We start from the raw sequence: 26,723 nt of genomic DNA, 5'->3' as shown, positions 1-26,723 counted from the left end.
CCCTGGTCCTGGTCCGCCTTGCGTTAAATCGAAAACTTGTCGTGGATTCAAAAGCCATTGAAATTTTTGCAACAGTTTCACACCTTGATTGCCTCCGCTTTTTGGGTTAATAAAAACGAGGACAGGCTTGACGTTGGCTGTCGGTATTGGTTTTATGACGAAGGGCCTTTGCTCCACCTTTGAGTCCTTTCCTTTTTTCTTTGCGGCGTTTTTCTTTTTCGGCGATTTCCTTAAAGACGATTTGAAACTGCCCCGTCTCGGAAGTTTCACAATCCATGACGGCGGTACAATTATATTTGCTTGGGTACCTTAAAATTTTCTTTCATTTTACTAAAATTCTTTGTTCAATTACGAAATTCAACTGCTTATACATATGAATACAATTTTACGTACCTAATGAGCATTCTTCTCCAATCCGTTGCAGATTAAAGCAACTCTCTTTGTTGTGGTATGCATCCTTACACCACGAACAACTTAAGGCAACAATTTCCTTTGAACTAAACGATATTTTGGCCTGCAGAGACTGTAAAAAGTATATAAATTGGGTTGGGTATAAAAGGCGATTTCTACGTCAAATTCTAAGAAGAAGCTACGCAAATACAATAGTTATTAGCCTGGCAAAATAGCATGAATACGCACAGGATCCTCTAGGTCAGTGCTACCTCCTACCGCATTTTCGACAGTGTTCTTTGAGGATAAGCACCACCCACAGCAACCGCGCCGCAATGACTGTGTGACAACAAAACAACCATGCAGTGTACCAACACACATGCAGTGTACTAAATAATTAGACAAACGCAAATAAAAGTATATATTAACACATGACAAAACATTTACAATAATATACCTATAGATGTTAAAAATATTTATTACGTTATTAATCCAAATAATTAAATAATAAATAAGATAAGTAAATAAATATTAGTCGTGTATAAAAGTTAAAAAGAGAAATTTAAAGTCATTCAAAAATAAAACAAGTATAAAAGCTCCATACGTCCTAAAATCATAGATTCTTTAAAGCTCAACGTAAAACAAACTGTCTCTGGAATAAATCATGAAGCATTGGATAAAAAATGAAACATATGCATGGGTGGAATAGACAAAATATGACTAAACACTCCGTTGAGAGGTATCGTAGCTGAAACGCAACGCTGTCTCTATTTTACACAACGGTAGCGCTATGTGAGTGATATGCTAACGCGTCATTAAAAATGAAGTTCCATTTCGCTCTCGGGACGCGACTTCTGACGTGGAAATGATATGAATTTTACGCTAAATGTAAATCATTTACAACAAGGGAGACAGTAATGCATTGACCATTTAGCTAAATTGTCTCTAAACATTTCAAAGTTAATATTAAATGTTTGCATTTTTATTTATTGCGTTTTATCTATTGTAATTTTAACGTGGTTTAATGTGATTTTTCTTCCGTACCACCGTTTTAAAACATTCGTTAATGAAGCTTAACTTCATAATCGGCGCCTACCTATAGGTACGTTTAAGTTTGTTTAATAGACTATAAACAGCGATTACGGTTCCTGTATGAATATAGATGTCTACATAGGTAACCGTCATTAAAATATGGATATAAGTATATTTTTCAATCATGTAATTAATTACGATACGTGGAATCTATTTGCATGCAGTTGGATAGGCTTACCGCGCGAGGCGCCGAACAAATGAGGTTGAGAGACGCTTTATGAATAAAGATCAGAGAGTAGGTCAACTGTAGAACATTTACGAGATAATTATCCACGTGAAAGCAGGACCCATCAGACTGAATTATTAGTTTCAGCTTCGTCAGCATCAGGACAAGTTAATTAAAGTCAGCCATTAATATTCATATGTCCAGAATGGACATATTTTAATGCATGTATAAAGAGCCCCATTAGAATGTAGTGCACGGTGCACCAACTTTATATCCAATATTTTGGGCGGCCTTTGTGATGCAGAATCGCTCAAACCGTTAAGGGAGCGCATAAAGCAAAATAACCAATCTTCTATTAGATGATACGTGTAATATGCAAGACCAAATCTAAAAAATAAAATATATATCAAACTAGATGATATGTTCAACGATTCTGTTTAATCAAAAACATAAAATATTAAAATTTACTCGATAAAAAAAAATCACCAAGTTAGCTCTAATTTTCACACTTTTACGTTTTCTACTTGACATGGTAATACTTATTATGATTTTTTTTTCATAAACAATTATATTAAAACCTTTGCAAGATATTTGTCAGAGCATTTTGTGTAATTACTTTTAGTTTTGGTTTTATCTGCGATAAACCACTTTTGGCGCTCTTTTTTTCTCGAGATAAACGTTTGATTTTGTCACGATAAAAGTGGTTTATCGCAGATAAAACCAAAACTAAAAGTAATTACACAAAATGCTCTGACAAATATCTTGCAAATGTTTTAATATAATTGTTTATGAAAAAAAAATCATAATAAGTATTACCATGTCAAGTAGAAAACGTAAAAGTGTGAAAATTAGAGCTAACTTGGTGATTTTTTTTTATCGAGTAAATTTTAATATTTTATGTTTTTGATTAAACAGAATCGTTGAACATATCATCTAGTTTGATATATATTTTATTTTTTAGATTTGGTCTTGCATATTACACGTATCATCTAATAGAAGATTGGTTATTTTGCTTTATGCGCCCCCTTAAGCAGCTATACCTATCGAAAATCGAATAATTATGCATTTAAATCTTACACGTGCCCTTTTATAAAAACTCTACCTCAGGCAAACTAAACAATCAGGTTGTGAACACAATAACTTTTAGTTTCAGGAAATATTACAGAAGCTTAAATCTTTTCATAAAAGTTACGAGCTTCCTTTCTATTACTGACACAATACACGTCTGTAAACTTAGTTTAACTTTGAGGTTTATTTTCATTCATATTAACTGAAATTAATCCTTGTTATGGAAACAAGGATTAATTTCAGTTAATTAACCGTCGTATAAGTATGATCTATTCCTAAGAACGATAAATATATCGCGCGAAAAGCTGGCAAATTAAGATGTGTTTATTTAAATGAGCTTACTTTTGGAGAATCGCTGAAAATTTTTATAAAGGAATCCCAAAGACAATAAACGTCATGAACATGACTGGATTTCACATGTGCTACAGTTTGAGATATTTAAATAGTAATATATTCCATATTATCACTTTTATAAAGCTGGCGAGAAATAACACTTTTTATAGAGTGATATGAAAATAAACATGTGAGTTGCTTTAGTAGAAACGAATGCGACCGCTTCAGAATTATATTTTTTATATTCCAGATATCCATTTCATACAAAAATAATTTTACCACGAATCGCAAAAACGATATTATATATTTGTAAAATTCATTATACAAGTATATTTGAATATAAAGACGCGTTTTCAATTAAAGCTTTTCGCAAGGGTTCCAAACAATAACGCAACATTGTTACTAATCTGTTTCCTAGTTCCGGGTAACATTTACCTTTGAAACACATGATTTCCGACAAACAATTTTAAGTCGCTCGTTATCAAGCGCCAAGTTTCCGCACGTACGCCGATAGCTGTTAAACTACTTGAGTAAATTAAACACTTTAGAACGGATCTGAGCACGATTCAAGTTGTGTTTTTTGCCTTACAATGACAGTCAGCATTTACTAATGGACAATCGAAATGGGTAGTTTAACGTAGTTCAGTTTGTTTATATTTTGTGGCCAAAAAAGTTATGGAATATTAAAAAAAAGAAGCATTCAAATTTCTTGAAGGGAAAATGATGTTCTATAAGTACAACGAAGCATTTTCAATTTGCATATACCATAATTATGAATTTCAGAATATAGATAAGTTGTTTCAAAAGCCTGTTTACGTCAATACTCGTGCCGAAATAACGCTACGGGTCAGTAAGTTTCCGGAGATTTGTGCAATGTAATATTAGTTGAAATTGTGGGGCTTTCGAAACATTTTACCTTTATGAGAAACATTTGCAAGCTTTACGTTTATAAAAGAACAAATAGTTTAATAAACAACAATAACAATACACAAGGTTAAACACAAAACAACCACAATATCTACAGCTAGCACGAGGACCTCCAGAAAACGATCATAAATTTGATTACCTTGCCGCAAGCCTTGCACTTTCCTTTTTCGGACCGTCGGTGCACCCAATGATGATGTGTGATAGTTTGTTCCCTGTATTGTCTGACTCCCACATCTCTGAAAGTCGGCTTACATGTAAATTGCACTCGGTCTATCAGGATATCGATGCATGCAGTGTGGGCTACAATTTTACACGCAGAACATTTCATGCGTGGCCCGTGTTTCTGTTGGAAAAAAAAACACACATAAGACTTTATGCAGGACGCTTTCATAGTTAATGGGAGCGTTATCTGATATTTTAAATTGACAGGAAAAAGGATGAGTAGTATTCAAAATAAAAGCAGATATAAAAAAATTACGCTTTATATATTGCAGGTAGAAAAGGAAATGTAAACAAGGCGGGTGTATATTTTCCTCAGTTACTACGCATTTTATATAAAATAATTTAACATATTTCTACTACCTGTCTTTTATAAGTGTTCAATTTATTTTAATTTTGTCGTTTATGCTAGTATATAATAGGTAGTGATCGATTAGAATATCACTTACACCTAGTCCCTTTGTATGCTTAAATCTTGAAAACTACGCAACGGATTTTGGTGCGGTTTTTTTTAATACATAGATAAAGTGATTCCTTCCTCTTTGTTTTAGTATATAATTTATTAGGTTTAAGACAAAGCGGGAGAAGCCGCGGGCGGTAAGCTAGTAAATCATACATAGTAATAATCTTCTGTAACTAATACACGGAGTATACATTATTTTAGTTACTACTGTATGAAGCATCATGGTTCATTGGAACGGTAATTTTCACTAGTAAATCTTTTTTAATAAATTTATTAGTATTATCAAACTAGCTCTATTATATCGAATCATCTCTCCCCACAAAACGTAGGTAGGTACTAGGTATTACAAATTTATACAATAGAATATATATATAGATAACAGAGGCACAGTATTACAATAAATAATATTGTAATACTGTGACAGAGGTCAGTCTCGAATGTGATATAACCAAGACTAATGTAAGTAAGGAGCACGCAGACACCCAATCTCTAATATGCCTAACGAGCCACGAGGTAATCTCAATCTATCTACCGAATATCCTGTCTAGTCATACGACACAACTTCCGCTGCGATGGAACTACGTAATTTTAAACGTATACCTACTTTGATACGACGATAGATTAATTTATGTACAAGTCATCATATTATGACATTAGCAGTTTTTTTGGCTCTATTGTTAAAGTCTTAGCGAAACAATAGCCTTGGAAACGATTAGAAAACGTTTAGCGTGTATAAAATATGGTATTTTAGATGAGAAATGTGTTTTAACTACTTGACACATAACATTTTAACCTGTGAAAAACATTAATTATACCGTATTTTAAAAGTAGCTGTAAACCTCACAAACAATATTTCATAATTTTGTATAACTTAATTATACAACTAACGCTCAACTTTTATATTCTTTGTGATACATTTATTCTCAGTAAGAGAAAAATTGCTAAAAGTAAGTACACTACAACGTGAAATTTGTGTGTCAACACAAATCAGCTAAAGCTTGTTGGACATACATAAACACTTTCACAATGTTTCGGGGAATATTTTCCAGCTCCTATCCGAATTCCGAGAGAAAATGGAGCCTGTCCTTTTAACCAACATTTAAATAGAAACTTACTTTAAGTAGGCATTTACTTAAGGTAAATTATCAAACTTGTCTACATCTAAATACCTTTTATAAATTACTACCTACATACCTTTTTTATAAATTACTTTCCTAATGACGCCAAAAATACTCTCGATATATTTATTACAAAATTCGTTGTTTTTCTTCGTAACAAATTAGAATACAACCCACTCAATACGCCATTAAAATAAACAAAAATAATTTTATTTACTTACGTTTAAGCCTTTAATTAAAGCTATTTATATTTAGACTGTAGTAAATTCTACATTGTTGTATTTTCTTGGTATATTATTCAAATACATATTATGCTAAGATATGATGTTTGTCATAATTAAAAACAATATATATAACACTAGAGGTCCGCCCCGGCTTCGCCCGTGGTACATATTTCGCAATAAAAGGTAGCCTGTGTCCTTTCTCGGGTATCAAAATATCTCCATACCAAATTTCATGCAAATTGGTTCAGTAGTTTAGGCGTGATTGAGTAACAGACAGACAGACAGAGTTACTTTCGCATTTATAATATTAGTATGGATTTCTCATTTGAATTTATTAATATAATTTATTCAATACACATAATATCTACCAAAGAATTAAGCAAAGTTGAAGTTAAAATTGAAATAATGTAATCCGGCCAGCAAAGAGGATTGTTTTCAGCTGTTGTTGTTAAGGAAATTACGTTGCCTGGATGAATCTCAATACTACAGTGCATTAGTAGACGAATGGAGCGCTATAGAGTACAAAACTATGTTGCATTACAGAATAATAAATTAAACATTTTGTAGCATCCTAACTGTCCTTATAGATAAGTTCATTAGTTTTAAATTTCCAAATCGATTAGAGTCGGGTGTTCATAGTGTGGTTGTGATAATAAATATGTATTTTATTTTCAATATTATTCCTATAGATGCATTAACTTCATAAATTTTCAATTGATAAGCAAAATAATATTTGAATAATATTTGATTTAGAAATAACATAGTCATTTCTAGTTAATTTGAGGGGTGGGCGCAGGTGTCTGTAGCACAGTTTTTACTAACACAGATACCGGAGTTCCTCCTATTTTTATTGTATAATTTTTCAAATAAGTTATGATATTAACTTTATGTGTAACTTTATGTGTTATTTTGCTGAATAAATGAATTATGAATTATGAATTATTATGAATATGTATTCTTTTAAAGGTAAGACGAGAAGCAAATTCACGGTACGATAACAAAATTCAACCTCACATAAATTCATGCAAGTCCTCGATCACGATTTCAGCTTAATAGGTTGATGTACATTCTGAAATATAAATCTAGCGATGGTACGATTTATGAGGGTTCCCAATTGATAGCATGTTATCGACAAACTTTCGGCTATACAAACAAGATATTGAACTAATTAAAGTCTACTCAGTTTCTTTTTCAATAGAACCAAAACTTTTCATAATATATACGTACCCGTGGAAAAAATATTAATGGAAACACGTTGCTGAGAGAATATTATAACATAAGGTATGCTATTAGTCTTAATACCAGTACGAAATTGAATATGGTTACACGAACTAATTTTGTAGATACTTTGAAGAAATTTAATTTATGTAAAACCTTATAGCAATTACGATATAAACGACTCAGTATAGGCTTTTGTTGTATCGACAGTGACAAGTCATTGCTGCTTTAATGGTGGAACGGGCTCATTAATCTTACATTCAACTAACGCTCAACCGACACCCATACAATAGATAGGAAACTCGGTAATGGTTGACGAGGAAATTATAATTCCTCGCCCTGTTGCTTCTGATGCTGCAAACTTTTGCGAATTTCAATACGTAACGCTTGTAATAAGACCCTTGTGAAGCGATGTAAGGGGAGGAATAGGTTGAATAATTATATATTGAAAATTTACTCTATCTACTTGTTCAAATTCCTACGAACGAAAGAATGAGTCCACTCAAGGTGTGCTTAAAATATCATATTCCTTCCAGTAAATCATCATCATGTTCATCAGTGTAACGATCAGGCCCAGAGTCCTATGGGAGTTTGCCATTCTGCTTTACTAAGTACCTAGTACCTACTGAAGTAAGAAACTAAATGCTATTAAGGAAATTAGAGAAGTCGTTAAATTAAATGTAAAAATATTATAAATTTTGCACCCTTATAAAATATTTTTATTTGTACAAGAGTTTTTTTACTAAGTACATATTATATTATATTACTTATAATTATATTTTATATCTTCTGCAATGCACAAGATAACGCCATTTTATGATATCATTTCATCTTTGGTTATATCTCCGATGGAAACTAGAAAAACTTCTCCAGACGCAAAAAGCTGGAATGTGACACTTCACTTAATGTATTGTATTCTACGAATTCACCATATCACTTAAAAGATTTAGGCGGTAGATTTTCTCAATGTAACATATTTTTGTCATAAGGAATAAATAGAAAGTTTTAACTAACAAGAGCTTTTCAAAACGACTGTAGTACTATTTTTAGGCTGGGTGAACAGATTTTGATAATTAATTATTATTTTTTTAATTATACGCTGGTGTCTGCTTTGTGGTCCCATTTAAATTTGGAAATAATGAATTATTTTCATGTCACCGTCGGCAATGTGGCGCCACGGTACGGCCACATTTACAGAAGCAAAAAATTGTTTGCAGACCTTACTTACGCCTTTACAAATGGATTGCCGACGTTAAAAGATATGGGATACGGAAATGATTGACGTGGGAATAAAAGAAAGGAATTGGAAGAGTGGGGTAAAGGATATTTCATAATACGTATAATAAAGATCCAATATATGTATCTGTAGTTTTATTTCATCTTCGATCATTGAAATGATATGAATAAAGAATTGAAATTCTTTACTCATATGAAACTAATAAAGAACAAAGCAAATTGCACACCTATGAACAATTATATTATATACGGCATAATTTGTTCTCTAAATTCTATAACTTTATAGTAGAGCAGGCTCCAAGGAGATGTTCGTTTGCAAAAATAGCGGACCTAAATCTGACTTCTGATATATATTGTATAGATCCCAGACATCCTATAGACAGATGTTGCCAACCAGTTTTGTGGTCCCCCTCCCCCCACCCCGGTAATTAAATATGGCATACAAAGAAAAAAATAAAAATGTCCAAAACATGCCGTGTGGGGTATCAAATGAAAGAGCTTATTGAGTAGATCACGAATATATAGCATACTATAACATTTCTTACACTTTCTCCAAGATTTTTTAGAAAATTTACGAAAATGCTCCATTTTTGAAATAACTTTAAACCACTATAGATTGAAACTCACTTATTACGAACTATTGAATCGTAAACAATGAACTATTGTTAATTATTTAAAATAATAATTTAAAAAATATATTCATGAGTTTTCAATATATATATGGATATTCCATTCAAAAGATATAACGAATTTTTAAAAGTGTCAATCTACAGAAAATAATAGGTATACTGTTCGAGCAGGCCGTAGTGCGGGACGGGGTAAAGGTGATTTTCATGTGATTAAAAATTAAACCTATAGTCCGACCTATAGTAGACTTTTCACTGTCACGATATCGCTATCTATGCGGGTGAAACCGCAGGGCATTGCTAGTTATCTATATATGTATTTATATTTATCGTCGCCTAGTACCCACATCACAAGCTTTAATAGAGCTTACTGTGGGACTAGGTCGATTTGTGTAATAATGTCCTATAATATCATTGAGATAATATTAATATGGAGACGACACCGCCTACATCACTTATGTTAAAGTTTTTTTTAATGGTTTTAAAGTGAAACGCATCAAATATGCCTTCGTGTGTGTTACGATATTGCACAAATAATACAAATAATACGGAAAAGTGCAAAGGAATAACTTTCATTGGTAAGTACCTAACTAGATAATAATTTTTAAAACTTAGTTAGAGCAAAAAAATGGCGCACAGATTTTGTTCGTGGTGTCTCCTCCATACGTAGTAATATTCATCATTCATCATCACTCCATATCTCAATGTATAATATTTATTTATTTATTATTAGCGTTATCCTTTGGATTATGGATAAGGTACGATTTGCGTTGTCGCTTTGCTTAGAACATTACGTTGCTTTAATGTTCTAAGTCGCTTTGATACAATAAAACCTAAATAAAAAAGAACAAACCTGGCATTCAGAATCGCCAACGTAGCAGCAGTCTCCGGACACTGATGTGGGTTGCCAAAGGTGCTCGCCGCTGATTGCCGCTTCACTCCAGTCTGGAGTCGACCGGAGTACTCGGGGACCCGCCGCTCCCTCGCTAGTACGTCTGGAAGGAAACAATAAGTTAGCAATATGCATTTATTATTGTATTGCTGAAGTCGTAATATACAGTGTGTCCCTGGATAAAGTGCAATCCCGAAAGGGAATGAAACTAGACCATGAATCATTGACTAGAAAAATATAAAAAAAATATGTATTATATAAAAAAATATTGTAGGATTTATTGGTATTTTAAGATTTTCATGTTTCATTAAGGACTCTATGTACAAAAGTATTGATTTCTTCCAAAATAATGGGTCTATTTCTTTGAAATAAAAAAAAAACAGTATGCCTAACCTGGCGATGACCATGAAATAATAAATAGTCCGAAAAAAAGTAACTATCATGGGTATCTAAAAAAATGTATTTGTATGAAAAAAATGATTTTTTTAGACGTTTATTTAAAAAAAACTTCAAATTACTAAAAAAATGTGCCCTATAACTATGTAATTTTATAGCTTACTTTTATTCTTTACCATTTTAGCTTCCAAATTACAAAAAAACAATGTTCTAACTTTTTTATTTCAAAGAAATAGACCCATTATTTTGGAAGAAATCAATACTTTTGTACATAGTGTCCATAATGAAACATGAAAATCTTAAAATACCAATAAATCCTACAATATTTTCTTTATATTTTTCTAGTCAATGATTCATGGTCTAGTTTCATCCCCTTTCGGGATTGCACTTTATGCAGGGACACACTGTAGTTGAGACATAATTCGTACAATGGTTCATACATATAATTAATTGCATATTTATTATTAGATGATCACTCTCATAGACAGAGAATTACCTGATGAATTATAAAATAAATTTTATAATTAATAAATAATACTAGTGTTCCCAATTATTGATGATGCGATACAAATGTTGTTATACGAGTATAATTATATCAAACCCGACCTAACTTTCAAGCTTAAGTAATGACGGGTAGAAGTTGGGATCAAAGTTTCGATTTTACAAAAATGTTGCTCTTAAAAAAGTTTCACGCCAAATTGGTTTCATTTGACGAAATTCAACGACGCGGTAAACCTCGTCGAGGAAAAAATATTAAAATGTAAGTATACCTTTCCATGATTAATTTCTTATTCAAATCAATTTTATAAATGCTTTATAGATGTAAAATAAGATGTTTAATATTATAGCAAGTTCGTTAATAAATATTCAGAAACTAGTAGGTATCTACACTTGACAAAACTAAATAAATGAAGGATTGATCCTCAATTTTTTTTTATGGTAAACTAATGATTTTTATGATATGATATTATTTTCTGATAAACAAATCGTTTTACTTGAGCAGATCTCACTTAAAATGAGACTTCTTAAAATACGAAAGCACGTCCGCAAAATATCAGTGATCAGTAACAGTGATCTTATGCTCAATCAGCTATACTTACATAAAAATGCACACTAAAACTAAAACATTATATGTTATAAATAATACATAAACAAGAAATCAAAGTCCATACAGTATTATATTGTCTGTAGCGAAAGTAACCTTAAAACAATATTGTTTAAAAAATACTGACTATAGCTGACGATGCTACGCTGTTCTACCAGGACACCCTTATCACTTAGACACGTGTAAAATAATAATACAAATGCCTTTATAAATTTAGTTTTTAGTAAAACGATCAAAAGCATAATATGTATATGGAAATATAATTATGTTCTGTGCTTTCTTCAGAAATAAGGTTTTATTGTTATCGAAATTCTATTCTCAGGCCGCATATAACCCGATAGAACGATTTTAATTAAAAAAGCTACATTTGGAATTCAAATTCAGATTCTTTCATAAGCTTTTTAGAACATTCTTTGGCTGATAATTGTTTGAGACGGTTCTTCGCTCAATAAATTAAAATTGTATAAAAATTGTAAAGTATTGAGAAACAGAAAATTTCTATCGCAACTATCGGGCGAATGAAGTTTTCAAGTTAATTCAACAACAGTACAAGAAGAATTGCTATAAATTTAGCTTATCGTGAAGCTTATTTTTTAAAGACTATGGATTGTGCTCATTGTAAGCGGACAATGCAAGGATGCGCTTCAATAAAGTGCAGCCGTTGCGCTTCTCAGTTCCACCTGGAGTGCGTCAGCAGCGAAGAACTAGTGGCCAGCACGAATAGTTGGAGGTGCTATAATTGTGAACTGTTATCGAACGGCGCACTCGCTTCTCATATTGCAAACGCACCCGTTCCTGTATAAATTGGTAAATGTGGAATATTGTACCTACTTATAAAGAAATAAAATTTTTAAAATTTTAATTAATGTGTTTTCTCTGTTATGCTCATGATTTGCTTTGACCCTGCTACGTGTTCTATATATCGGCTTGTTGCAGCTAAAGTGATCTCTTACACATCCCATATAGTTGGATTGTTACGTCTCGTCGATAACATATTTATACATTGTCATAGTTGCTACTTCGTTGTTGAAAACTTCAATCTTGCTAGTTCCTATCTTCATAATCATATATCGATATCATCCTTTTAGTTTAGATTAGAACTGATTCCTCCTTGTCATCTATACTAATACTAATAATATTATAAAGAGGAAAAGTTTGTAATTATGTAAGTATGTATGTATGTATGTATGTATGGTTTTCACGCTTAAACTACTGGACCGATTTCAAAAATTCTTTCACCATTAGAAAGCTGCATCTTCACTGAGCAACATAGGCTATATTGCATTTTCAAAAAAAATAGAGATCCTTACCAAAAATGCAATAATGTAACCCAAGGTGTAAAAAATTCCTTAATAAAAATGCTGTCATCGCGTGCGCTGCGGAATCTATTGAAGATAGAACAAAAAAATGTTCTACAGTATTATAGAATGGATAAATATCTACAAGAAAGTCCGCGATACCATATGTCCATCTTCAGTAGTTATGTTACTACAACAACTTTTTTACGTTTTCAAAGTAAATAGAAGTGCCGACAGTAATCAAACCATGTTATCCATACACATATATTAATCCTTATCCCATTAAATGATGTTTTATTGTAGACTGTTTCAATACCAGCAAAATACTTTTTAAATGAAAAAAATTGGATATTCCATTCAAAAGATATAACGAATTTTCAAAAGTGTCAATCTACAGAAAATAGTAGGTATAATGAGCAGGCGTAGTGCGGGACGGGGTGAAGGTGATTTTCATGTGATTAAAAATTAAACCTATAGTCCGACCTATAGTGGCTATAACTTTTCACTGTCACGATATCGCTATCTATGTGGGTGAAACCGCAGGGCATTGCTAGTCTAAGATAAATTATTTCAATGCATCTAAATATATTATCTTATTTCATTCAAACTATAATAATTGAGAAGTCTATAATATTATAATATAGAGACTTTTCAACAGTTGTATAAAAATGACGAAAAATTCCTACTATTATAACCTTAGCCCTATATGTTAGTCTTGTCAGAAAGGGGATTTGACGAAAACATTTTCAATGTTGAATCGAGGCTGGCTTCTTTCTAGTGATACGGTTTGTGAAAAATATTGCGCTAATGTAGCATTTGTCACACGTGTACTGTAATCGCCCTGTCCTATATGCAAAAATTTCCTCGTTTGTCTAGCGGTAACAAAAACAAGTTTAAGCACAGGGTCCTTGCGTGCCCTCGGGTTAAGGTTTTGGGGTATTTGGAAGAAGGGTGCTTTAGTAACATCCCGAAATAATAACACACTAGCCTTATTCATGAGAATTACGGCGATATCAAAACACATCTTGTATTATACGTGCGTTCTATTCCATTTCCACAAAGAGAATCAATCCGACCAAAATGGCCACAAAATTGTCATACAAAGAATACAATTGCACGCGCTTACTGGTAAAATAATAGAACAATGGATCGACGGGGGGATTAGGGAGGGCTGCCGGCACTCTTGATACTCACTCGGATAGATTTCAACTATCGTACCAAAGGGATAGTCTGGCACTATTGTTGCAAATATCACTATCTTGCCATAAATGCAGAAGGCTGTATGGAATTATATTTCTATTATGCTGTATATATTGCTTTGTAGATTTTTCAACAAAAATAACTATATAGACCGGGAGATACTGACACAAAATTTCGAGTCATTTGTAACAGGATGGCGGTTCTACAGGGTTCTTAGTACGCAATGACAAAAAGAAAAATGATGGTGTGAACGCTGGTACCGGCGGCTTAGACGCGTGGGCGTTAGTCGAACTCGTCGGAAAATAGCGAAAGTCAAACGATTTGTAACAGTATGGCACTTATTTTTCCTGTAAGTTTGAGGATCAACGAATATAAATACAAAATTTCAAAGATCTAGGTGTTGGAAATCTTCACCTATATAAATTAATAATAAATTTATTTTTCAAGTATGACAGCACTTTTTCCCCCTACTAGAAGTATGGCAAATATAATAATGGTCACATTTTATCAAATACTCTCCAAAAAGCCAAATGCAATACTGGTACAAAAAGATAGGCGAAATAAAAAAAAATTGCAGATTTTCGGCGGTATGGCGACCATTTGGAATCGTCCGAAAAGTATGGCATGGCGATTTTCGTAAATGGCTGCACGACGATGGTTACCTGTGCAAAAGTTAGCTTGGTACAAATGGTTGAATAATTGTTTTTTTTAAATCAACACATTCGCGTCGGTATGGCGGGCTGTAAGTCATACCGGAAAAGTATGGCATGACACTACCGCCTACTTCTTTTTTATGGGCTATCGGTAAATTCTAAAATTTTTGTGTTACAAATCGTTTGACTTTCGCTATTTTTCCGACGAGTTCGACTAACGCCCACGCGACTAACCCACCGGTACCAGCGTTCACACCATCATTTTTCTTTTTGTCATTGCGTACTAAGAACCCTGTAGAACCGCCATCCTGTTACAAATGACTCGAAATTTTGTGTCAGTATCTCCCGGTCTAATAGGTATCTCAGCTTTATATTTTTACACCAAAGTTAACAGTTTGTCAATTGTATTTCCACATGAAAATTACCAAAATAAATATGAAAACAAGGTAAATAATATTTTCAAATGATGCATTTATCTTTGATGAGAATTTCATAAATAAAGGTAGATTTATTTACCCACTACATCGACCCACTTACCTTTATATTATTAATGATTATTGTCCGTGGTTACATAATGTATTATATCGTCGCACGTAGTGCAAACTTAACATCCATGCAGCCATGCTTTGCATATTTCATAGTCTCCTGCCATAATAGATCTTCGCCTCCCAGATTTACTGCTAAACTTATATTTCATTTTAACGTTTAATCCCCGTCTTTAAGCCGTAGGGAGTGCGGTCACAGCTATTTCGAAATTCAATTAACATATTATTATTTTGTTCCAAATATGGTAGGTGCTACGTGTTTATTAATATAGGATTTCGGTCATTAGCAACGTTAGTGTGAATGGTGGATAAGTTTTAACAGCCAGTACCTACACCGACTCTTCTTTTCAAGCATAGTGACTATGTATTGAAATTGTTATAACGCTATGCTCTTTATGAGGTCATAAATAAAAAAGATCTCTGTAAGTAATTTAAATTTGTTAAAGATATATTTGATAATCCTTTCTTGATATAATATTTTCTTATATGTTACAGATTTAATTCTGTAATACTTTTACTACACAGTTTTTAAGTATCTTCTGACTTTACCTGACTATATGGTTGCTGAATACCGTATGTGAATTACATTTACTTTAAATAAGAATACAATATAATATAGCCGGTTAAAAATTTGAAATATACGTTTAAAACCTTGAGTCGATAACAAAGTAAATTTCTAAAGTAAATCAATACGAACAGGTGCTAATGTTACCGACGCTGCGATGGCTAATATTTACATTAAAAATAATTAAAGCCAAGAACATAATACTCAACTCACGTAAGCCACAATAACTTTGCTTATTCATTCTCTTTGATGTGTGAATTCAAATGGAATATTTTGTCCATTTCCGAGATAGCCTAGTTACTAGTAGATACATTTGTTAATCCTTGTGCTTTTATAGTCATTATTAACATTAATATCTGTCATATTTTACCGAAGTATTATGATTATTTAAATACCTATTTAAATCTACAAAACTTGGCTTTTCATGATATTGTTACATACGCAAAGCCACTATATTAGTTCTGAAAGCCGCCATACCTGCAGTAAAGCGGAGCTCATATTGAAGATTTATTGAAGCATTACCGTTATTAAACTATACGTATAGCTTCATATTGGCTTCATAGAATTGTATTGAGATGTTCCTCACTTAAAAACCGACACGATAGTGAAATGTCACTTAAATTCATGTTATCCTAAACATTGCAGTTGAATGCACTTTTACGTACAACAATCTCTTTATACCTATGCATTATGAACATGTCACAGGCAAACGTGAATAATTTTTAAAATTTCTAGAGCGCCCAGACACCATACTGCAGATCTTGATATGCTGTCCTGACATCCTCGGCTACATCGATAAAATCTTTTTCATAGATCAGGCCTTTGAAAACATAACGGTGGAATGGTTTTGATAGCAAAAGGATAGGATTGCTATTAATTTTAAAATTTAAATCAAAGTCCCCTTGCTTTATCTAATACAGCCTTCTATTCTACGAGAATACAAAAGCAGTTCATTACGAACTGGAATCTCCGGGTAAAAGGTTAGAGATTATCATAAAAATATTAGGTATACCTCGCCATATTATAAAAGCACAGCTGATAAGATTCTACGAAGAATTCCAGCTAAAGCATAGTTTACGTAGGGCTGTCTAAACTAGAACAATTGTTAATTGTTAAGTATTATATGACTACATAGTATAAAACAAAGTCGCTTTCCCTGTCCCTATGTCCCTATGTCCCTATGTCCATATGTCCCTTTGTACGCTTAAATCTTTGAAACTACGCAACGGATTTTGATGCGGTTTTTTTTAATAGATAGAGTGATTCAAGAGGAAGGTTTATATGTATAATAACATCCATTAAATAGTGGAGAAGTACTGTTATTTTTGAGGTTTCTAATGTGATGTCGTAAAAAATTACATTTTTTCCGCTTACATTGCAAACGCAGGCTGAACCCTACGAGTTTTATCAAAATAATGTACTAAGTATTATACACATTGAAAAGGTCTACAGAAAAGTCCGCGATGGTATATGTCTATCTCTTATGGATAACCCACAATAACTTTTTTTTGTCATTTACTTTTTACGACAAATAATAGCTAATTTTCGATGCGATTTTAACTAATACAGTATTAATCCTTAACCAATTAAATACCTTGAATACATTGTTCATTTAATATAGATCTATATGGCCCTTTACACCGTATGATTTATGTGAATATTTTCGAAGATATTACAGATTTAAAAATTGCGGGACGTAGCGTTTGCGGCGGTACCGGCCGGCCGCCCGGCTATCGGGCGAGTCGAGCGGGCCGCTATGTTTTTAATTTTATATACAACGTTCACAGTTTTTCTGTAGTGTATTTTGTATCAGCATTGCACCCGTGCGAAGCCGGGGCGGGTCGCTAGTATTCTATATACGCTGAAATACAACACGATTCTCCAAAACACTATCGAAAATCTGAATGATTTGTATAGAAAAAATTAAGTAGAAAACACCGAAATATATTATAAATTGTATTTATATTATGTACTTTATAGGTCTTATTTTGTATCGTTGAGTTCAAGGGTCTTTATTATAATTTGACCTTATAAACCTGGACAGCCCTGTTTGAAAGCATTAACCATTTCCATAAAACCGTTAATCCGGCTGCTTATCCACAAGAACTACGTGCTTTAGATCTCAGCGATGAGGCGAAGAGGGTAACCCCTAATTATAAATTGCATTCACGTTACTAATTTACCCGTATTTTCGAACAATAAAGCAATTTCGCTTCTCAGATAAGATTAGTAGTAGGTTTATTGCCGTGTCTGGCGAGTAAGATCGTTTTTTAGGGTGTGGTATAGTTATAATTTGGAAAACAATATCCAAAATTAAGAAGGCAAAACGAAAATTAAAGTTCCTAAAAGAACATGTAGGTACCTAATACAGGTACGGAATGTCTTATAAACAAAAGCACAAACAACAAGCATAAAACTGTCAACCCGATTCCAAATGCGCAGATATACCTACAGGTTGTTTTTGCACTAAAGATCAATGTAACGCAAGGACATTAAGCTTGTACCTGGCCTTACAATTTTAAATAACAAAACCCTGATATGAACTTAAATTAAACTTTCATTACCTTTAGTGGGATTTATATATAAATTCACATATTAATTTCGCAAACATAATAATTTCGTCCTATAAAATAATATGGGAGGTCTAGTGAGTTGCGAGTTGTGACCAAAGTGCTGCAACTTTCGATGTCGATCATCTATCATCGTTTGTCTAGTTACTGATACGTTTCTAGGTAGCTGCAAGCTTTGATTGACCGTTATATAATAAAAACTACTACATACTGGGCCGAATAGTAAACTCAAAATATAATTAAGATATTAAAATACATCAAATTTCTTCAATATTACTTAAATTTCTTACTTATAATAATAAGCTTTATTTATTTCCACCTTACAATTAATATATGTATAGTATACATATGCCATTTTAGTTATACTAGTCCTTGTTAGGTGGCCCCTTATGGGTAAAAGCCTCCACCATCTTCATCTCTTCATTCTTACTTAACTTTGTTTATTTATTCGAAAAGCAATCTCCTTCCTTATCCTAATTACTTCCTTGCGTACGTATAATTACGTACTTTGTCATTTGACTTCTGACTCGACTCAATTTTGTTGAGTAAGTCAAGGACAGTTGAAAAAACATGCAAACGCCTAGTAAGTATATCTCCATTCTTGTTGTTTCCTTAAAAATAAAGAACCTATATCACTCACTTCCTATTTAAAAGCACACAGTTCTTATAAAAGCGTATAGACATACATAATAAACATACTTATGAGCATAGTTAAAATACTAATTTATAAATAAGTGTTGAATATAAAAGTACATATACCTACTTATACCATATTGTTGCAATTTAAATAGATCTCGATGCAATTGACGCTATTCTCGAATCAATTGTCTATTCATTTGACCATAACAGCTGTAAATTGCCGTTTCTATTATCATAAGCCACAGTACGAAAGGGATTCGTCGAAGGTACCTGGTTATAAATCATTTACGCAGTTATTATTGGTCTAATTTTAAAAGGATTTCCGTGTATAAAGGTTTTTTTAGGTAACCGACGTAACAAAAAACTACGGAGGTATTCGTAGCGTACTTTTTTTCAATGCCATATTGAGCATCTAAATGGCACGTTCGTTTTATTTTATAATTTGTTAAAAGATGTTCATTAAAACTCTGATATATATGGGGTATAGAAAATTATATGGAAAATTAAACCCAAATTTTAAATTGCAATATTCGTCACAACTCCAAACGCAAACAATACCTACGTACTGAAACCTTCGCGATTAATCCTTGTATATAAACAAGTACAATATACACATCATACATAACAGCAACCCTCATTAATGCGCATTAAAAAGGATACAATTATTTCGTACGGAATTAAAAACAATAAATTCAAGTTTATACCGATATAAGCGCTCAAGAAGGTCAATGTAGTGGTCATTCTTACCTTCAGCGGCACTTATTAAGTAATGAATGGCATTGACGTTTCCTCAAAGTAGATATAATTAATACAAGTTCATATTACGTTGTAAGCTGCAGGTATAATGCAAAGATCAGCCCGGAAACATTAAATTAGGTCAAAGGTTGTATTTCCTACTGATTGAAGATGTGTTTAAATATATTTGTTACAATTTGTACCGTAAAGTATACAACTGGAAAATTATTTTATTGCTTCGAAAGATATTATTATAATATAAGACTTTATGATGCATTATAATTATTTATAATAGATATTACATAATATTTTAATTGAATTATTCTTATTTTTTATTAGTTCGCAGGGACTTTCGAATCATTATTATTTACCAATACTTATCTATAAATGATGGAAATAAATTTAGTCATATTTTAAGGCACGAAGTCAATAACAATGCACACTATACTAGAAGCTTTTGCAAAATTGTTTTTGTTTTTCGCAACGTAAATGAAGGCTATGCGACATAAATAAATTACTTGATAGAAGTTTACAATTGAATAAGTTTGACAGCGCGTAGGCCGTAGTTGTTTCAATCAGAATTAGGGTTACCCATCCACTTCTTTTAATATTTTCTTAATAGTAAATAAAAAAAATCAAACATTAGACACATAACATTTATAACGATCTCGATCGAACAAAGCGCAATAATAAATTATAAAAAAGTTATGGTAATAAAAAAAAGTAATTGTTTGAATTACAAACGCGTGGCTGGCAACCATAACGATTAACGAGGATGCCAGGTGCGGATTTGCAGTGGTAAGTGTATTTGCAGGCGAGGGCAAAATAGTGTGCGGCAAATTTCTCAACTCTCCTCCGGTTCGTTCTAAGGTGAACTTCAGAACCATATTATATGTTTCACACATTTGAAAGCAATCGATTATGTCGAGTGATTTTTTCAAACAAAATCCAGAAATCCAATTTTATTGGATGATACAAAATAATCTACATTAACAACAAAACACAAAACTATTATCGAATTACGACGAGAATGTTATTACGTTAAAATTTTGCATACAAAATGTTATAAAGGAATACAATAACTTTATTCGGTAAAATTGTCTACTTTAAGCGGTGACCTTCATTCATGAAAATTCAGTGGACCATTTCGTCATTGGCTGTCACGCCGAGTAAACTCTAAGCCGAGTTACAAGTTACAACGCATATAATTTAAACCGACTAAATTTGCACAATTTAGTAGGATTAGGTCAAAACAAAGCTTGGGACACCTTTGCTACCTCTTTGTTATTACATTCTAGTTGACTGCTTCAATTTATATACATGAATAAATTCCTAATATCCAATTTTAGAGAAAAGGCATGACGTTGATAGAATTATTAAAAACCAATTATTATTTTTTTAAGTGATTGCAAGCAATCTTATAATTGCCTTTACCGTAACTAATGAGTATTTTATGTCTGTGCATGTTAACTATCTATCATTAGTATAAATAAAAAAACAGCATTTAGATTATAATAAAATTTCATTATAATTTATTAGAACGACGAAGAAATACCTACGAGCTTTAGAATTTTTATATTTTTCAACAGGTATTAGATATACAGAACTAGTAATCCGCGACCTTGGCATTCAAATTCCTCTGATATATGTATAACAATTTAGTTTCCATAATATTATATAATTAAGAAGTCGAATAAAAGAGTATTACTTTCAAAACCATATTTTATTTTTTAAATAAGTAAATTCATAAAAGTTATCTGACATCGTGCCATTTGAATAACTGATTTGAAACATTATAAATTTCATTGCCATGTCTATACGCGCGTAGGTATAACAAAGGCAGAAGATTTCACATATATTGCAATCGATCCTTACATATGGCAAAATAAATTAAGCTTTTATGTTCAGGATTAGAATTTAGATTTTCTATACGTACTAGATTTTCTATAAACTCATTGATAGTCACATCTCGTTTGAAGAGGAATATGTCCCTCGTTTTGAACATTTCCAAGGACATCTATAAATAAGTGGTTCAGGGATTAGAATTAGAATCCCGTGTACTAAGGTGATAAGGTAACCCTACAAACGCATATTTAACCGGTCCGCAACTGCCAAGGTTAGGGTCCAGTGATTCCGGTTCGCTGATCGCGGACCGAATGGCATTCGCCGTGAGGCGTGATGTAACAATTTATGCGTAGGGCCATCGACGGTTTATTTTTTATATTTTTTACAATTTGTATTTATTTTCAAGGTTTGTAGTGGTCGTATTAAAAATATTAAGTTATCCAAGGTGCTCAAAGAAGTATATGGTGTGCAACTTATTTTTCAGTCGAATCTGTTTAAATAGTTCTGTATTTTTTTCCTCATTACACTTTCATGTTGGTTTTAATACTTCTAAATAACAAAATTGGCATAATCGACAACCCTAATCGTAGATTCCGTTACTTTCTACTACATATTTTGAAAACTTTTGAAAATACATAGGTAGTGAATTTAGGATATATTAGTTTAAGGAATATAAATGCATGTTGATTAAATAGTTCTCATTAAAAATGGATAGATTTAAAAGTATGTATTTTATTTGTTCTAGATTAAAGTAAATAGCAGTCATAAAATATATGTATTAATAACTTCATAGGTTCCCACTCAAGTTGCGGTTTAGCTTCGACGTGGTCTTTTATTGTACACAATTCTAATATACTGCGTCATTACCGGCATCACGAATTATTTACTAGGATGTCACGTACCTACTTATTCATGATCTATTATTGCTATAAAAGTAACACTTTGATTTTAAAGATAATTCTGATTTGACAAATTTGAATTTTTTATTAAAATATTAGCAGTAAATTCAAATTAACATAGCTAATTAGTAAAAAAATTGTACTTAGATTTCATTGCCATACTTGCAATTTCAAAATCTTTAATAAGAAACTAAATCCCACGATGAATAACGGAACAATAGCGCTACAATGCAATACTGTTTGTTTGTGATGAAATCAAAAACTCAGATAAATATTAAGCATCTGATAAAAGACCCGAATATTATCAATGAACGGGCGAACTGATAATAATTTGATAACGACCGTTTATAGCTTTATTACTCTTACGCGTACCTGCGGGGATGTTTGTTTTTCCTCCTAAATTTAAGATTGGGGCACTTCTTGAAGACGGCGAAGGAAACATCCAAAAATCCCATAATCACTAATATCACAGATAAAATATATCACAAGTCAAGGTAACACAGCGCGGTATCGCAGGTTGTTTTATGGAGGCGCGAGCGCCGTGACTAAGCGGTCGGCTGCGCGACACGCCGTAGTGCGGAGTCTGTGGGTAGCTCCGACACGTGCGTTGCACGACACGGTACAATAATTCATTGAACCACTGAACTGCATCGCTGCTCTGTATGCAAGATCGTATTCATGACCGTTGTCAGCACGGCACGGTGCCGCCGTGGGAGCTGTAGCATCGTTTTTGACACAGATCACAGAAACTAAAGGGTTTTTGATATTCGATGAATTCATACTTGATAATAATCGATATCTTGTTGGGAGAAGATATCATAACTGTGTGTTTTAAAGTTTCATAACTGAGGGATCATCTTAATGTAGGTGATAAGATGCGATAGCACTGCAAAATTGATAAAGTGCGATGACTGATGTAATATTTTTCAGGAGAATAAAAAAACGCCTACATATTTTGTATTGTTCAATACTACTTCAAATCAAATCTTCTATCTAATTTTCATTTAAACTTGGGAGACAAGCTTATTCTGCTCAGTGCGGGTCTACTATTTAAAATATTAATGGATTCCACGAACCCAACAAGGAACAAAAATTGAGGTCGTCGTAATCCGCAAGCTTGCGGTATTATAGTGCTAATCATTTCGTTTGTACAACTAATTGTTTTGGTAATTAATCATTATATTAGCTAATTTTGTGTTACTTGCACAACAACAGGTAATTGGAAGCTTTTATTGCAGAAGAGATATAATGTAGGTACTTTTATCATTGTAAAAAGGAATCGATAGAATGCAAAAAATGTAAGCAGCCATCCCAATGCAAAATAGGTAATTATTTTTCATCCAAGGTGGAAAATCGAAGATAACTTCATTCAGCAGACAATCTCAAAACGAAGGAAGTTCTTAAATCGTTGCTTATGGTTACTGTATTTCCTACACTTTGAAATTAAGGACAAAATAAAATTATAATTATAATATAAATAAATATTCCTTTTTGAAGTGAAACTTCTTTATCGGGGGTGGACAAAAATTTTGTGAGACATTTTTTGCGTTACGCCGCGCGCGTTACATTTTTTGCGTTACGCCGCGCGCGTTACATTTTTGCGTTACGCCGTACTCGTGACATTTTTTTTCTTATCCCTACCACGCGTGATTCGACGAAAAATTAAAAATTAAATAAGTAATTACATCTATTTTTCTAATACTTAGGTGTAATAATGGTATTTATTTTTCTAAGTTATTTATGATTAACCTCACTTTTTGATTGTATTTTTCAATACACTAACACGTGGGTGGAATTATGGTATCTATTTAATTTAATAATTTATATAATATAATATATATAATTATATTATTTATATATATATTATATATATATATATATATATATATATATATATATATATATTTATAAATTATTTATATAATTATAATATAATATATAATTTATAATTTAATTGTGGTATTTATTTTTCTAAAATTGTATTTACCTTAACCTCAGTTTTTGATTGAATTTTTTAAAACATTAATAAATCTATGACTCACGTTAACACGTGTTTGCTTGATTGGTGTTCATATATGATTTTGTGAATTCAATATTTATAAGAATAAACCTCAAACTCTTTATGTCCAATCAAAATATGCATGTGCTTTGTTTCTAAGAATTACAAAAGACCCTAAACTTTGATTACTTTTACGATAATAGCCATTGACTATTATACTGTGCCAGATGTGGATACAGTTACCTATTCAAATTGTTTACAATACAGCTGAGCCGGTCGTTCTACAGATATAATTCTCCAAAAATATTAACCAAATGTGGTCGCTTAATGCGGTATGTCGTAGTAAACAATGCCGTAAAAACCAATGTTTTCGATAAGGCGGTCATATAACATTCAGCAAGGACCTTTCATTTTGGTCAATTTAACCGGTATGTTGTTATAAACGATGTCGCCATAAACGGTTTTGACTGTATTTAAATAGGTAGCGAGGAGCGAAGCGACGAGCGTGTTAGACTAACGTATTTCTGTAATATTGTATACAAGCTGTGCCGCGCGGTTTCACCCGCGTGGCTATGCTCCTGTTGGTCTTAGTTACGAAGTAACTATTCTCTAATCTGTGGTCTTAGCGTGATAATATATAGCCTATATTACTCGTGGATAATGTAGCTTTCGAATGGTGAAAGAATTTTTAAAATCGGTCCAGTAGTTTATGAGCCTATTCATTACAATCAATCAAACAAACAAACAAACAAAGTTTTCCTCTTTATAATATTAGTGTAGATAGTAAATTATTTTTTGAAAAATAAGGTCATAAAGAAGTTTCACTTCTTACGTGTGTACTCTAGTACACGCACACATTTTTTATATATATAGGTACCTACCTAATCGGTTTAAAATGCAGACAACGGTGTACATCATCATATTAGATCATCATAGTGGGTGCACTAACCAGTTTAATCGTTATGATTTAAGCCTACTATACAATATTTAATTTTAATAAAGTCGAAGTGGACCTATCGTTTAATGTAAACTGAACAATAAATATATTGTGTAACTTAGAATAAAAAAGTAAAAGTATAGGCAGCGTTCTAATTAAGATGCCATGAATTGAAATTGACTCATTGTAAGTTGTAATTCTCTTCATTGAAATCGGTCTGAACTGATTCAGAATATATTTAGGACAGTAAGTACCTATAATTATTTAAAATATCTTTTATCACCGAAACAAATTACATATTATATAAAATATCAATTTTAAATGATATTTAATGACAATACATGTACTCTTACTATATTCAGTTATTCAGTGTGTTACAATCTTATCATCCAAATTCAATGAACACCAATTTATTCTTCTTCGATGTAATTTGATTAATGTATATGTACATAAATTATAGTCCATATGTACATAAATTATAGTCCATTTGACACATACGCTTGATTATGTTTGACTTATGAATCACATCAGGTAAAGTTACTATACTTTTACCTAAGCTTTTACCAATATGTATATTAAGTAAGTGTAAAAGTTTAGGTTACCATTTACCTAGATAGTGTTTGTAATGACAGATTGACATAATTCTTACAATATGTATTCAATAGTAACAATTAACAAAACATTGTCTGATTTATTATTTTATTTGAATCTTCTCATATTTGTGGAATTCTTGAGTAAACAGACAATGTTTGAGGTTAATATTAACTTCAATACGTTGAGCAAACATATCTTGTAAGTTCATTTAAATGGCTAGCGATAAAAGCTGTTAATGTTATAATTTTTTATATTGGAGAAGGAAATTGAACTACATTGTATTCTATTAAATGAAAATTTATAGAAATTTTATTACTAAATATCTACCTACGAATAATAATTTACTAATTTTAAATGGTTTTAAATTAAATTACAATCTGTACTTAAATTGTTGTTAAACATGTAACTACTAGTCTATTCTATAAAAGATGTTTAACACCGTCAATTAATAAATTACTGAATTCTTCGATTGGCTGTGCAACTATCGTAGGATACAATATGATTGCCGTATTTAATATAAACAATGAACAGTCCAATAGTGTAGAAATAAGAACGAGAACAAAATGCGCTCCTAAAGGCGCGGAAATCGATACGGTGTATGCTTGGGAAAACCCATTATAAGTTTTTGTCATGTTACCGATAAACACCTTTATATTTGAAACGATAGAATAGTGCGGGTAGTTAAACTCTCGTTTATTTGTCATTAGCTGGTTGACAAGTTTCCATATCGTTTTTGTGTGAATGATTTGGACTACTCTGTTTAAAATATTA

At 32.1% G+C, this 26,723-nt stretch overlaps 1 protein-coding gene across 4 annotated transcripts in view; it reads right to left on the bottom strand.

The window, feature by feature from the left end:
* Positions 1 to 26,723, bottom strand: part of rdgA (retinal degeneration A) — an 86,360-nt gene that overhangs the window by 17,076 nt on the left and 42,561 nt on the right. For 3 of the 4 annotated variants that reach the window (XR_016316760.1, XR_016316759.1, XM_089704510.1), the window contains exons 4-8: positions 9,934 to 10,075; positions 4,116 to 4,319; positions 640 to 729; positions 394 to 523; positions 2 to 308 (exon numbers count right to left, since the gene is read on the bottom strand). Coding sequence is in view for 2 of the 4 variants with exons in the window: in XM_089704510.1 (XP_089560636.1) it covers positions 2 to 308; positions 394 to 523; positions 640 to 729; positions 4,116 to 4,319; positions 9,934 to 10,075 (873 nt within the window). In the remaining 2 variants the exon portion in view is untranslated. The remainder of the gene's footprint in view (position 1; positions 309 to 393; positions 524 to 639; positions 730 to 4,115; positions 4,320 to 9,933; positions 10,076 to 26,723) is intronic. The other variant, XM_089704511.1, reaches the window with a different exon arrangement.

This window comes from Colias philodice, chromosome 15 (genome assembly GCF_061535455.1).
Source record: "Colias philodice isolate Cphi_HAF_F1 chromosome 15, ilColPhil1 Martin Lab GWU primary, whole genome shotgun sequence".
NCBI classification, from domain to species: domain Eukaryota; kingdom Metazoa; phylum Arthropoda; class Insecta; order Lepidoptera; family Pieridae; genus Colias; species Colias philodice.
This window is presented reverse-complemented; position numbering and strand designations above follow the sequence as displayed.